The sequence below is a fragment of the Arctopsyche grandis genome, chromosome 3 (assembly GCF_051622035.1).
Source record: "Arctopsyche grandis isolate Sample6627 chromosome 3, ASM5162203v2, whole genome shotgun sequence".
Lineage (NCBI taxonomy): Eukaryota > Metazoa > Arthropoda > Insecta > Trichoptera > Hydropsychidae > Arctopsyche > Arctopsyche grandis.
In genome coordinates this window covers 2,099,842-2,113,948 of record NC_135357.1, presented here as the reverse complement: position 1 = coordinate 2,113,948, position 14,107 = coordinate 2,099,842, and the positions used below count along the sequence as shown (strand labels likewise).

At 36.6% G+C, this 14,107-nt stretch overlaps 3 protein-coding genes across 3 annotated transcripts in view; 1 reads left to right on the top strand and 2 right to left on the bottom strand.

Annotated features, from left to right (window-relative positions):
- LOC143910016 (uncharacterized) overlaps positions 1–14,107 on the bottom strand; it is a 358,729-nt gene that overhangs the window by 223,394 nt on the left and 121,228 nt on the right. The window lies entirely within an intron of this gene.
- Positions 6,044–7,996, bottom strand: LOC143910019 (uncharacterized). The gene is made up of 5 exons (XM_077428356.1): positions 7,818–7,996; positions 6,982–7,167; positions 6,776–6,903; positions 6,544–6,698; positions 6,044–6,458 (listed from the first exon to the last, which is right to left on the bottom strand). Exons 1-5 carry the CDS (start codon positions 7,846–7,848, stop codon positions 6,290–6,292), a joined length of 669 nt encoding a protein of 222 aa, XP_077284482.1. The 5' UTR covers positions 7,849–7,996; the 3' UTR covers positions 6,044–6,289.
- Positions 7,659–13,641, top strand: LOC143910017 (CDK5RAP1-like protein). The gene is made up of 7 exons (XM_077428352.1): positions 7,659–8,024; positions 9,579–10,116; positions 10,852–11,002; positions 11,135–11,483; positions 11,557–11,713; positions 11,875–12,002; positions 12,069–13,641. The coding sequence occupies exons 2-7, from the start codon at positions 9,579–9,581 to the stop codon at positions 12,480–12,482; spliced, it is 1,737 nt and encodes a 578-aa protein (XP_077284478.1). The 5' UTR covers positions 7,659–8,024; the 3' UTR covers positions 12,483–13,641.

Below are 14,107 nucleotides of genomic sequence, written 5' to 3'. Positions count from 1 at the left end.
AGTTTCTAATGAAATTTCACGCCGATCAATCGTGGATGAGCCGGATCTCATCTCTCAAACGAATTCGATCGGATTTATTTATCATTTATCCAATATGGGTTGATATTGTTTGCAAAATGGGCCCGAAAGCTGAGTTTGCAAATAGTATGTTCGGCCGGTTGAAAATTTAAACACTGCACTCTATATACATATATACTATTATTGTTATACATACATACGGGGCTCGGAATGGACCGGAACGCAGCTCCGGCTCATCAAAACAAAGTGAACTATATAGAAAGTATATAATTACTGATAGTATTTTGCAATTTTTAAGATATCGACTTTCATGTGATAAAAAATTCGCCCTCAGCGCATTTTTTAACGATGGAAAATACCGATTCCGGTTCTTTGTATTATCCATTTTGAGCCCTGTATATACATATATTGTAATAAAATTAGAAAGAATTAAAATTATTGTTTTGTTTGTATCAATCGGTTAAATGTTTAATAATACTTTCTTCCTTCAAGGCAAGCCTGTTCTTAATATTTTCACATGTAAAAATTAAAATTATAGATTATATTTTTAAAATGTCGTAATATTTAAACTATCGACTCCTCGAATGTATATAATTTGAATTGAATTGAATTATTTGATTTGATCACTGACTTCCGCTTGTAAACTTGTTTGTCCGAGACGCGTTGCGGTTCTGCCGTTGGCGACATGTGAAAGTATTTAAGATGTCTCTGAAGTATTGTTTTGTATAGTATGATCATGTGGATAGTAGGATTATTAATTGTTATAGCTTGACGAGACGAGAGTGTGGGAACAGTTGTTGACCACTGTAAATGTTCTTGGTGAAAAAAAAATATCTAAAGTATAGGTAAAAAAGTAAAAATATTAATTGAATCTAGAACAAAAAAAAAAAAGGGAAATATGTTAACATTTATATTTTAGGTTATCCTTATTGACAATGTATAATTGGATATTACTCAAAAGCTAAATGTATTATCAAAATAATTTACATGGTGTTACAGTCATGAATAAAATGCTTTAAAAATATTTTAACGTTTACTTTTTTATACCATCATCATCATCATCATCATCATCGGTACTTATTGCACTGGCGGAATCAGTGGGGGGAGGACAAGGGGCTAATGCCCCCCCCCCCTTGAAAATGACATAATATTTATTTATTTACATGGAAGACAGCCACAGTGACATTACAGGATTACAGAACTTTAAAACAAAATTTTCAAAACCTCCTTTACGTTTCACTTACGATTACAATTCAGGAAAAAGTTTGCCTCTTATCCGATCGTTTTCATACATTGCCATATTGCTCATTTTGTTCATCAATATAAGTAAATGGATCCTCCGCCATTACGATGGTGCAAAAATGTCGTGTAATGGTCCGTACGCACCAAACCAACGACGATTTTGGGCCAACTTTTAAAACCAGTAGCGTACAAAATATCGAAATAAAAATTAAATTAAAACATTGAAATTAAATATCAAAATTAAGCTAAAGAGCGAGATTGAGCTAAAATTAGATCATCGTTGATGTTTTGAATTACAACAATGTTTTGAATTACGACGATACGCATTACAACCAGAGAAATATTATAATTTCTCTGATTACGAGCGAAAAAAACCTTGTTGTTATTTCTTATTAAAAGTCGTCACGATATACTACTGTGTTTCCGCCGTCGATTTTTATACCTGCTTTCTATTGGATTTCTAAATAATTCTAATTAGAAATGTTGACGAAATTTTCAGCGTGGCGGGCTTTCAACAGTCAGCACTCAAAGGGTTAACTTTATTTTTTAGTTACTTTTTACTGACAACTCAGAAGCCGTACAAGTAATGCTACAAGACCTTGCAACAAAGAGTAAAAAAGTAGGGCTTAACATTGAGCAAAACAAAAACAAAGCCTATGACAAACCAAGCCAAGAGTATCATCAAGGTAGACAGTGAGCCTATCGAGTATGTGGAGTCCTATGTATACCTCGGACAGATTGTGTCTTTCAATGACCATACATATGTATGTAAGCAGAAATAGAAAAGAGGATCACTAACGCGTGGAAAAGATTCTGGTCCCCGAAAGACAACCACATCAAGACAATCGCTGACGTTTCCTTTCGTCGACTTGGATTTGTCTTGAGATATGCTAGATTATTCTCCAACCCCTTGTCTTCTCGCTTGCTTTTCAACTCGCTTGTGAGAAGTAAGCTAGAGTATAATGTGATTGTGTGGAATCCGCATGAAGCAAATTACTCTCTGATGATTGAGAAAGTGCAAAAAGCATTTCTTCGTTTCCTATATAGGAAAGAATATGGGTATTACCCATATCTCTATCCTACTCCTTTCCTTTTGGGCATGCTTGGGTATAATTCCCTTGAACTTCGGAGAAACTTCTCGTTAATTCGTTTCGTTCTCCAGCTATTGCGTGGTAATACGTCATGCCCGTTGTTGCTGGAGCAGTTGGGACTTTATGCCCCTAATAATTATGTGCGTGGTAGACATCATCATTTGATGGTTGTACCTGCTGCTCGCACACTTCTTTTTCGAATGGCTCCTATTCCAAGAGCTATTCGACTTCTCAATGAAATCGTTGCTGCTGTCCCTGAATGTGATATTTTCCACCTTGGGGAGCGTAGATTATCGGATATTATCTTAACATATTTATCTGGTAACCTGCGCTCATCATTACTTTCTTAATTTGAATGTGATGAATGAGTGGAATCTTAATCTACTCTCTTCCATTTGTGATTTTATTTTTTATTCATATTTTGTTTCATTTTATTTTACTTTTTCTTTCTCCTTTGTATATTTTTATATACTATTTTAATTTTGTTCAGTGTAAACAAAGAATGGGATTTATGGATTTTATTTTTAATTTTTACACTTTTGTTATTTTTTTTTTTCTCTCTGAATGATGTATTATTTTCCTTTTGTTACTTTTTTTTTTTTTTTTTTTTTTTTACCATGTTTTCTGCTTTTGCTTTTTTTCTTTATTTACAGTTTACTTGTTTTTATATCATGTTTTTATATCTTTTTCAAATGTAGGCCATTGTGGCGCATTAGGTTCTTCCTGTAATGCCACAATGGTCCAAAACTATTAAATAAATAAATAAATAAATAATAAAGGGCAAACAATATGCCAATCCAATCAAAAGAAAAATATTCAACACCTGCATACTTCCAATCATGACCTATGGATGTCAAACTTGGGCTACCACTCAAAAAAACTTCCAGAAACTTATAACATGCCAGAGGAGCATGGAAAGAAGTATGCTAGGATACGCCATAAAACATAAGAAAAGAGCAGTAGATCTAAGAAAAATTACAAAAGTTGAAGATATTAGCATAAAAACCAAAAAATTCAAATGGAGATGATCACATCAGAGAAAATAAAGATAAATGGTCAAGAGCGATAACAGAATGGATATCAAGGCTATAGGGCAAAAAGAAAGAGGCTGACAAAGGAAAAGATGGTCAGATGACCTGAAACAAGCTGCAGACCCTTTTTATGTGTAGCCAAACACAAGCACGTGTACGATAACTATTCCAATCTATGTAAATCGGCCCAACGGAAGCGAAACACCACTCGTCGACCAAAACGACCAAGAATCAATACATTTTCATTCGGAAAAATATATACATATGTAGGTACAAAAGCAAATACACGAGAGTTTTTCATTATTTTTCACAGCACTTTAGGATGAAGAGGTCGTTCAACCGTGAATTGATTTCTGGTCTCGATTTTTGGGGATTGAATAGTGTGCTCAAGACGCGATTTGATCGATGGCAGGGTTGACAAGGAACGCTCATAAATTACCATTTAAAAAAATGTCGTTTGAAATCGTTCCTAAATTGCGTTTGATTTATCGCAACTGCCGAAATTTATTAATTGATAATACGAATTTATCGCGCGTCTGTATGTATGTAGTTACTAATGTAAACAATGCTGAAAGGTAACCCTATAACCTCGGTAGTTTTTTTTTTTTGCTGTCTTTGACTTGAGGGTTAATTAATTGAATGCACTTTAAGGATAAGTTTGTTGTTCTTTTTCACTCACGTCTCATCGGTTGGATGGCAATGAAAAAGTTGCACAACAAATCTTGTTTTTATCTCACAATTCGTACTACTTTCTCTCCATGGGAAAAAATCTTCATTGAATTCCATATACATATGTATTATGTACCTATGTACATACAAAAATTCTACACTTATTGTACCTGACTACTGAAAATATGACAAATGAACACACGACTGTTGAACAAAGCTACGAGTGCTCACAGTAACAAGTGAACTTATAGACAACTGAAAAAAGTCCAAGTGTGAAATAGAAATAAAATAAATTATAAAAAAATCATATTCTTTTGCGGTGTGCCCAGCTTTCATGGAACCTTCACTAATATATGTATGTACATGTGTGTAGCAGTGGCGTGGCGTGACTTTAAATACAGGTAACAATATAAATACTAGGTATAGACAAACAAAATATTTTTAATTTTTAAATTATAGTAATCTATCTTGAAGTGAGCAGTATAATTTTTCATTTTTGTGCTAGCAGAAATATCTTAAGTAGCATAGCTTTCTTAATAACATCTTGTTTGTTTTCAAATCTTCTGAATGATTTGTCGAACAGTCGATCGAGAATGCAACATTCCAAGGCCTCATTATTTGTTTCCAAGCGCTCCGCACTGATTTGTTCTGAAGGAGTCGTTTCGTGAGACGAGTCCTTTGCCATAATTGTACTCAAGAATTTCTGAGTAAATATGTTTTATTTTAATAAAAAAAAGTTCAGATTCAAATCGGAATATTCTTAGTGAAAATTCCATAAATGAAAAATATTTTGTCTTCGACGGAACACTTGTACATAAAAATTCGCCAGTATCGTGAAGGGAACAGAATAGAGACGGCGAGTCCGTGCAAGCGAACGACACGGGGGACCATACTATAGCATTCCACTACGCCAGATAGGACCGATTCCGGTTTCTAAGCTTCGCTAATCCGAGTGAACAATATAAATATGGACAGCGATTTGAATTAATTGTAATTCGATTATTGAATTTTTTTTAATTCTAGGTAAAATATTTTTGTGGACAAGCCTAGTTCCTCTAGTCCAATTTCGACTCGCTACTGACTATATAGTTAAATTTTTATTTTTATTATATACATATGTACCAGGGAAGCCTTATAAATGTATTCGTACCTTACTGACCAATCGCAAACAATGCATCAGAATCGAGACACTGAAAAACTCGAAATTAACGCGACATCTATGAATTTTAAATCTGTACATAAATTTTATTGTACACAAATCATACTCAAATAGTGGTGACATAGAAGGTAGAATGGTTTTAGCCTATTTAATGCAGGAACTGTTTCAACAATGAAACTAGAAAAATTGGCAAACTCTGATAGGAAACGATCGACCTGGAGTCACAAATATCCAGGACTGACCAGCGGCATTACAGTTATACTCGGAATAAATTCTTTTCAATCGAGGTCAACTTAAGGGATCGAACCCGGCACCTCTCGGTGCTAGGCAAAAGCCCAACCACCGAGCCATGCTGCTAACAATAAATACCCCATATAGTAAATAAAATACACCTTCGTGAGATAAAACACTATCTTTAGATATTTTTAGTCGTTTTTGATTATGATATAATAATTGAGAGACTTTTACAAGCTAATTTATCGCTGAATCAATTTGTCGCCGATGTGGGCAGGAGAGAGAGGAATATAGAAAGGTCTGGAGGAGGCCTATGTGTCATCAGGACACGCTAAATATCAGCAATAATGGCTTTGAAATCTATTATATTCTACTGAACATTTGGAATAAGTTAACGACCAAGTTTATCATTAATTACTGATAAATTTTTCATTTTTACTGACCGCTTTTGCATTATTAACTACCCAAATAATTTGTTGCCGTTATTTTATAGAGCAGGCAGTTATTTAATTTCAACTATTTAAATTTAAATTGATCGCAATCATAGTTTGAGTAATACCGAGTTAGGAGTGTAGGTTTTGGCATTCTTTCAAATAATATAACGAGTTTCAACAAAAAATTTATTTCAGATAAAATTAGTATGCACACAACAGGGTCACATTCAAAGACTGATTATCATTATTATAATAAAAAAAGATTTCTTAATTCAAAATCGAATAAAATACGCGTAATATTGCTTGTGAGGAAGTGAAATTTGTTTGCAATCCAATTTGAAATTCATATCTGGTCGATCAAGATCCATTAAAACCATGCAATATCGAACTGTGTATTACAACATCGCAGTCTCATTGTTGCAGCTTATATATAGTACTGGGATATTTCGAAGACGGATTCGGCGGCGGCGCCACTTTGTCCATCGCCTCTCTCAAATTTCTTTGGAATATGTTTTTAGCATCGCAGAATCCGTGCTTGGTCTTGCCGAACGAATTAGGCCCTGCCGAAGTCGGCGTCTCTCTAAAAACACAACGAAAGTTCAAAATGAAACTTCACCACACAATACATATGTATATAAATACATCATTTCACATTGAAAGTATACCTTCCAATATTTCTCATTCTCATACGAGCTTCCGCTGGCATTTCTTCGGGTTCCTCATCACTACCCTCATTGAACACAGACGCAACTTTAGGCTTGAGTGTCAGTGCAGTGCTAGGATTCGGCTGAACCCCCAAAGTCATCTTAATCGGCAACGGCTAAGAACAAATAAATCAACGTCAAACCGACTTTATGTAAGAATGCTAATCACATTCAGTGTGACTAAGTACGGTACCTTCGGTGCCGGTTTATTAAAACCGATGGATATTTTACTGATTCTCGGCGGCGGAGGCGGCGTGGGTATTCTGTCTTCGTCGTCCTCATCATGAGTCGGGCTTATCGACATTTCTCTCACACGCGTATCTGTAATAATGATGAATAAAAATCAGTATACAATGTCAAAAGCATCTACATACGTATGAATTGTTGAAGAAAATTCACCTGTGCGGTCCGTGTTGTCGGGTTTGCGTTCGGATCTGTTCCGATTCTCCCTGGACCTGGAACGGCGAGCGTGCCGATCGCCCGATCGGCTCCGTTCCCTTTTCCTCCATCTGTCTCGGTCCCTCTCTCTGTCGTCCGGGTTCCTGTAATAATCATCTCGAGACTTTTCTCTGGATGACAAAGACCCTGGCAATGTGAAACACTGGCAAAATTGAGGTCAAGTTATCGGCGAGTTGCACATATGTAAATCAACTTTTATTTTTTAATATGAAAATCTATACGAATATATAACCTATAAAACATCGTATGAATAATTTGAGTGATTTAATTTTGTACTACTTGTAAACACTGAAACATTTTATAAATTATCTGATTGGTGGAAAAAGTATGCGCGAAAGTCTGTCATTGGTGGTTCGTCCTTCGAGGGGCGTCACCATTATCATCTTCCGTCTCTTTCTAACACACGCGATTTCTGCACTGTAGAAAGAGATGGCGCTCTACATCTCGCTCACACGACAAAACGTCAAGTGAATAATTTATGCGGAGGTTATGAGCGATCGATGGTTGATATTTTGAACGATCGACACTGACAAAATGTTAAAATTATAATGTTTGGACGATTTAACGACATTGTGCGATTGAATTTGTGGAGTGAGGGGGCGGGGGTCGGGGTGTGTGGAGTGAGGGGGGGAGCTGTCAAAGTCGGCGTGTGGCTGCAGTGGGTGTAGCAATCGTGTCGGGAAGTGTGATCTCGCGCACGTGTGCGAGTGTGCGAGGGAGCGAAGGGGGTTCGGGGGCGCAGCGCCAGCGCTAGGGCTTCGGCCGCCGATTTATACCTGAAGGAGGGGGTCTGTCGCGGCGACTCATCGCGGCCGCCTCGCGTCTCGACAGCGACGCACCAGAGGCGTGACGTCACGCGGCCACTCACCGCATAGAGTCAGTGTCGCCAACTCACTCTTCTGCAACACTAAAAAGCTGCACCACGACCACGCTTCTATTGATCGTTCGCATGCTCACCAGTGTACCTCTGCTGTAATTAAAATGTAATCATTGTTTATTTACGACCGCAGTAATCGATTAATATCACGATGGACACACAAAATTCCTACTAAGTAATTAATAAAATTTGAAACCCAAGTTACCACCACAAAATATAGACCAACCGATTACTTTAATCTCTTTTCTGTTAGGTAGGGGCGTCATTTCAGCTTTTCCCGGGGGGAGGGGATTTTTTGACCAGTAAGTAATGACTTTCTAGGGGGGGGGGGGTGTATTATATTAAAAAAATGAGTGAACATATATGAATTTTAACTAATGTATTTCTTTTAATCATTTTTTCAGTAATATCCTATCCTATTCAACAATTTGTTTCGAAGGATAAACGAGTTTTACAAATATCTTTCAAAGCAAGACAAACAACAAAACAAAATGTATTTGGGAGTTAACATTTTTTTCTGTGAAAAATCGACGTGTTTATACAGAGAAATGTAAATTGATCCGATTGTATTCCGTGAGATGTAGCGAATTTATAGAGACGTAGCGCGTAAAATTGATAACAATTATTTATTCGTAAGGGCCTCTCTATTCCTATTATGTACATCTCTCTGTGTTTATACCTGAGAGTGTTCTAAATAATTTCAATATTCTGTTTTTGTTGGTTTAGTATTGTAATTCAAATTCATAATAATACATTTAACAACGTGGATAGTCCCGTTCAAATCTAGAGGGGGCGGCTGCCCACCCCAGACCCCCCCCCCCTCCAAATGACGCCCCTGCTGTTAGGTATTCTGAAACGCTCAATATATTTAGTTTAATGCCCTTTCGAACCTCTCACGAAAACACTATAGTCAATGATCCGTTATCTACAGCCACTCACCATTCACTGCTGGATGAAAGCCTCTCCAACACGCTTCCATTCATCTCTGTTTTGCGCAATTATCATCCATCTTACCCCACACATTTTCCTTATTTCGTCTACTCATCTTCTCTGCGATCTTCCTTTTACCCTTTTGCATTCTCTCTGGTACCATTCTAGCATTTCTTTCGTGCATTCTTCTAGACATGTGGCCCGCCCATTGCCATTTCAATCTCTTTACTCTATCCACTATGTCTACTACCCTTGTCATACTTCTCATCCACGTGTTCCGCTTCCTGTATTTCCTCGTTATGCCGAGCGTACAGCGTTCCATACTTCTTTGAGTGAATCGGATTTTGTGTAGCATATTGTCATTCAATGTCCAAGTTTCACATCCAAACGTCATCACTGGCAAAACGCATTGATCAAAGATCTTTTCCTTCAGAATCATTCGGATTTTAAAGATAAAAAAATATGAATCATATAACATTATAAAGTACTTTTTGTACCCTCGATGGTTCACTTGTTCACTACTAAAAATTGTGTTATATTAATATATTGTTAACTTTTATCCAAGAGGCCAATCATTACAAGAATTTTGCAACTTCTTAATGAAAATTATTGTGCTAATTTTATTAATTCTATTTTTATGTATTCAAAAAATTTTGTTTTATCTGCAGTTTTATCATTATTAATACACATTTTTCGCATTATTTTCTTAGTAAAGTGATATGTGTTTCAGATGATGAAGTCAATAAATAATCTACTGATTAAAAACAGACTATTTTTATCAAATCACCTTCGGAATGGAGTAAATTATCTATCATCAGAGCCGTCAGAAATAAGAAATGTTGATTTTAAAAACAATATTAAAAATGGTCCCGGACTTGGAGATTTCATTAATCTATCTAAGACTGAGGATTATTCAGCCACTGAAGAATCGATCCCATATTTAAACAATTCAATTGGCTCGAAGAGAAGGAAAGTATTATTCGAAATTTACGGATGTCAAATGAACTTGAACGACACTGAAGTTGTGTGGTCGATTTTGAAATCCAACAACTTTTCAAAGACCGACAATATCAAAGAAGCTGATGTTGTACTTATTATAACATGCGCCATTAGAGAAGGTGCTGAAAATAAGATTTGGCATCGACTTCAGCACTTGAAAGCCGTAAAGAAGAAAAGGACACGACGTCACTTGAAAATAGGCATTCTTGGGTGTATGGCTGAACGCTTAAAGACACAATTGATTGTAAAAGAACAAGCAGTCGACTTAGGTAAATGTTTATATACAATTATTTGCATTATGGAGGATGAACGAATGAGACGACTGGCATGTTGAATGCACGTGTTTTATTTATGACAGCTGAAGGCAGAGTGAGTAGCTAACTTCGAACACAATCGAGTTGGTCCCCACTCGCTGGAAGGTGACCAAACTCGACCATGTCGTATAGCGAGCCGCCACAGCATTTTACGATATTTATATTACATAATTGTAGGAGTCCTGGGTATAGGGAGGATTGCAGGAGAGATAATTAAAAGGCGATCTTTATTAATGATCCACGTTTATTGAAGTATAGAGGTCTGTTCATACCTATCCAGCACGACCCGTATCCTGCAGGTGTCATGCAAGTGCGGATAGTATTCTTTGGTACATTATATGGACGTATTCATACTCCATTCGCGCATGCGCATTTACGCATTCATGCGCGTCCATATAGAATGTACCAAAGAATACTATCCGCACTTGCATGACACCTGCAGGATATGGGTCGTGCTGGATAGGTATGAACAGATCTTAACGTATACACTCGATGCGCGTGCGCATCCGGCTAGCGGCCATCTGCTACTCTTCTCCTCAACTTTCAGTTGGCGTCACCCAGTTCTGCAAACTCCTAACAGTGTACACTCATGTGTACCACTCTTTGCCATTACTCTTTAACATTACATTTATTCATATCACACATCAAATCCCACATAATTATCAATTCCATAAATATATTTGATTTCAGTGGCCGGTCCAGACAGTTACAAAGATCTTCCGAGACTTTTAGCAATTACTGAAAACAATCAAACTGCTGTTAACGTTTTGCTATCTTTAGACGAAACTTATGCAGATGTCATGCCTGTTAGACTGAATGAAAATTCTAAATCAGCTTATGTGTAATGTTTAATTGTATACTAGTAATTTTAGCTGTTAGCAATGTATTATTTTAGTGTATTTTTCAAATGGCCAATAATTTTACATTGGCTGACAAATTATATATGTAAGATTTGCTTTTATGTTTCTTGCAGCTCCATAATGCGAGGCTGTGACAACATGTGTACCTATTGTATAGTGCCATTCACTCGTGGCAAGGAAAGATCTAGGCCCGTAGAATCCATACTCGACGAAGTCAGACAACTGTCGGAGCAAGGCGTCAAAGAAGTCACCCTGCTCGGTCAAAATGTGAATAGTTATAGAGATCTTTCCATCGATGAACAATCAGATGCGGCGACAAACATGCCTAGGGGTTTTAAAACCGTGTACAAAGTTAAAAAGGGCGGTTTGAGATTCGCCGACTTGTTGGATAAAGTATCTTTGATCGATCCCGAGATGAGGATTAGATTCACGTCTGCTCACCCGAAAGATTTTCCAGATGAGGTATTTAATTGGTTTTACTGAACTAATATCCTACTTTTAATATTTGTGAATTATTTTGATGAGTTTTTTTTAGTTATTGCAAATCGTCAAGGAGCGCCGGAATATATGTAACTCGTTACATTTACCTGCCCAATCCGGTAGTACCACTGTTTTAGAAAGGATGAGGCGAGGTTATACCAGGGAAAGCTATTTAGAATTGATCGATCATGTCAAAGAATATATTCCAGGAGGTGAACTATTAATTTAAGCATATATTATACTCTATGGGCTTGTTTTGTGGTGAAAACGTTATAAAAGTGGTCTCTTGTCATATTTGACATGAAATACAAGAGCTGATACTTTCATATGTTGTATTCAATAATATTTTAATATATAATTCTTTTGATTTTAGTATCAATAACGAGCGATTTCATATGTGGATTTTGTTCAGAGACCGATGAGGAGTTCGAAGACACTCTTAGCCTTTTAGAAATTGTCAAATACAACATGGCATACATATTCCCGTATAGTATGCGAGAGGTAAACCCATTTTGTACATAGATATGTATGTTTTAATTTCAAAAATTGTTTAAAACACTCTTTCAGAAAACGACCGCTCATCGACGGTATGAAGACGATGTGCCCAAGGAAGTGAAGGCTGTGAGAGTCTCTCGAATGATGGAAGTATACAATAGAAACGCTACGATGTTGAATCTTGCACAAATCGGAAGTACGCAGTTGATTCTCATTGAAGGTTGTGCAAAAAAGGTTGACACACTAATCGGCCGAAACGAAGGGAACAACATTGTGTTTGTACCCGACGTTGAAGTGCCTGAAGATTGTCTTTCTTCTGGTGGTAGAAAGATGGGAGCTGGTGATTATGTAGCCGTCAAGATCATCGATGGTAGAACGCATAATCTAAAAGCTACTCCTTTATATCATACTAGTCTGGCTACATTTAAAAATTTGGATCATGGTGATGATTCTTTGAGTGCTAAATTTACTATTCACCAATATTGAATAGGAACAAAATGTATTTGTATAGAAAATGTTAGTAATAAAAATATAAAAAATTGAAGTTTTTAAATAACTTTGAAATATTTTAAATAGTGAAACAGTAGTAGGGATCCCAAATATTCGAATATCGAATAGTAGTGTTGCGTAGAGGTAGGTGGAGGATCCAAGTAAAAGGCCAACGTCGTGTCACAGCATTTATTGATGATTAAGGAGATACACACACTGGCAGTGCTCAGTCTAGAATGTCTTGATATCGCCTAAGTACCGCCTTATAAGGGGCAGGTCTCTCAGGACATCTTCGACGTCTGATTTGTTTACCTATTGTTATGGTCACGTACTCGGATATGTATTCCCACGACATTCGGTCCCACGGTACCACGGTAATCGGTCACTTCTGAGAAGGGACCAATAAGCGGCCATTGTTTAGCCTACATGCACTTAGAGTCTAGATATAATCCTTGAAACCAATTATAACGGTCACACAGTATCTGGGATGCTACTCGGGCTAATCCGATTGCAACTACTCGGTGGCTCGCTTTAAATTATTTATTTGTAGTTTTAAGAAGTTCAAGATATTATTAAAATTTTAAGAGAATCATTATCCGGAACATCAAATATAACTAAATGTGCTGTAGATTGAAAATAAAAAGATAAGTTCGTATAAAAAGTATTCGAATATTCGGATTTGGAATTCCTAAACTGTAGTCATGATTAAAGGGCGGATAGAGAGCGTGCTTTTTCCAGGAATCACGGCGTTTTGGGTCTATTCACAAAGCTAGAGTACAAAAAAAAAGGTTCAGCGAACCTTTAACAAAGGTTCATCATAAAAATGAACAATGCACAACGCACAATAAACAAAGAACGGCACGCTTCCGGTCCTACCTCTAGTCATGATATTGAAACGTAGAGATTAAGTGAGTGGCGCTCGTGGACCGATGGTTTACCTGATCTCGCGTTCGCGCCAAAATGGCTTCAACGTATAGAATGTAGAGTCGTGTATAATGGCCAATAGGGTCGCGCGACTCATTGACCAATAGGATCTCGCGAATATCTGTGTACAGAGAGTGCCCGATGAGTATAAATATTGGGCGCTCTCGAACTTTAGAGCATTCCGAGCTGGAGAGCCAACGAGTGCAGACCAATAAACAACTTCTACAACACTAATGCGTCTTTCTCTCCGAAACCCCTCTTCACGTCCACACAACAATATTATGTACAGTGAGCGACAAAAATAGGTACGCAGTAGCAAAATTTCATTTTATTCGTATATATCGCAATATTTTTCATTTAAAAGTTTCTGAAATCATGACTAGGATCATTAAGATAATAAAACAAGACAAATTATTAATTATATTGATGTATTTATTGAGATATTGGAATTATTTACGAAATGGACAAATTTGGGAAAAAAGTATTGGCAGTTCTTCGGGAGTTTTTAATTTAATTTAAAGCGGTTTTCACGGTATACATTTTTTAAATGTTTCCTATTAATAATATATACATAAAACAATAATATATAAATAAAATAAAGCTTAATATTTAGTAATTCCCCCTTTGTTTTTGATTACTGCCTCAATTCTTCTGGGCATAGAATAAAACAATTTTTTTATAACATTTGGGGAAATATC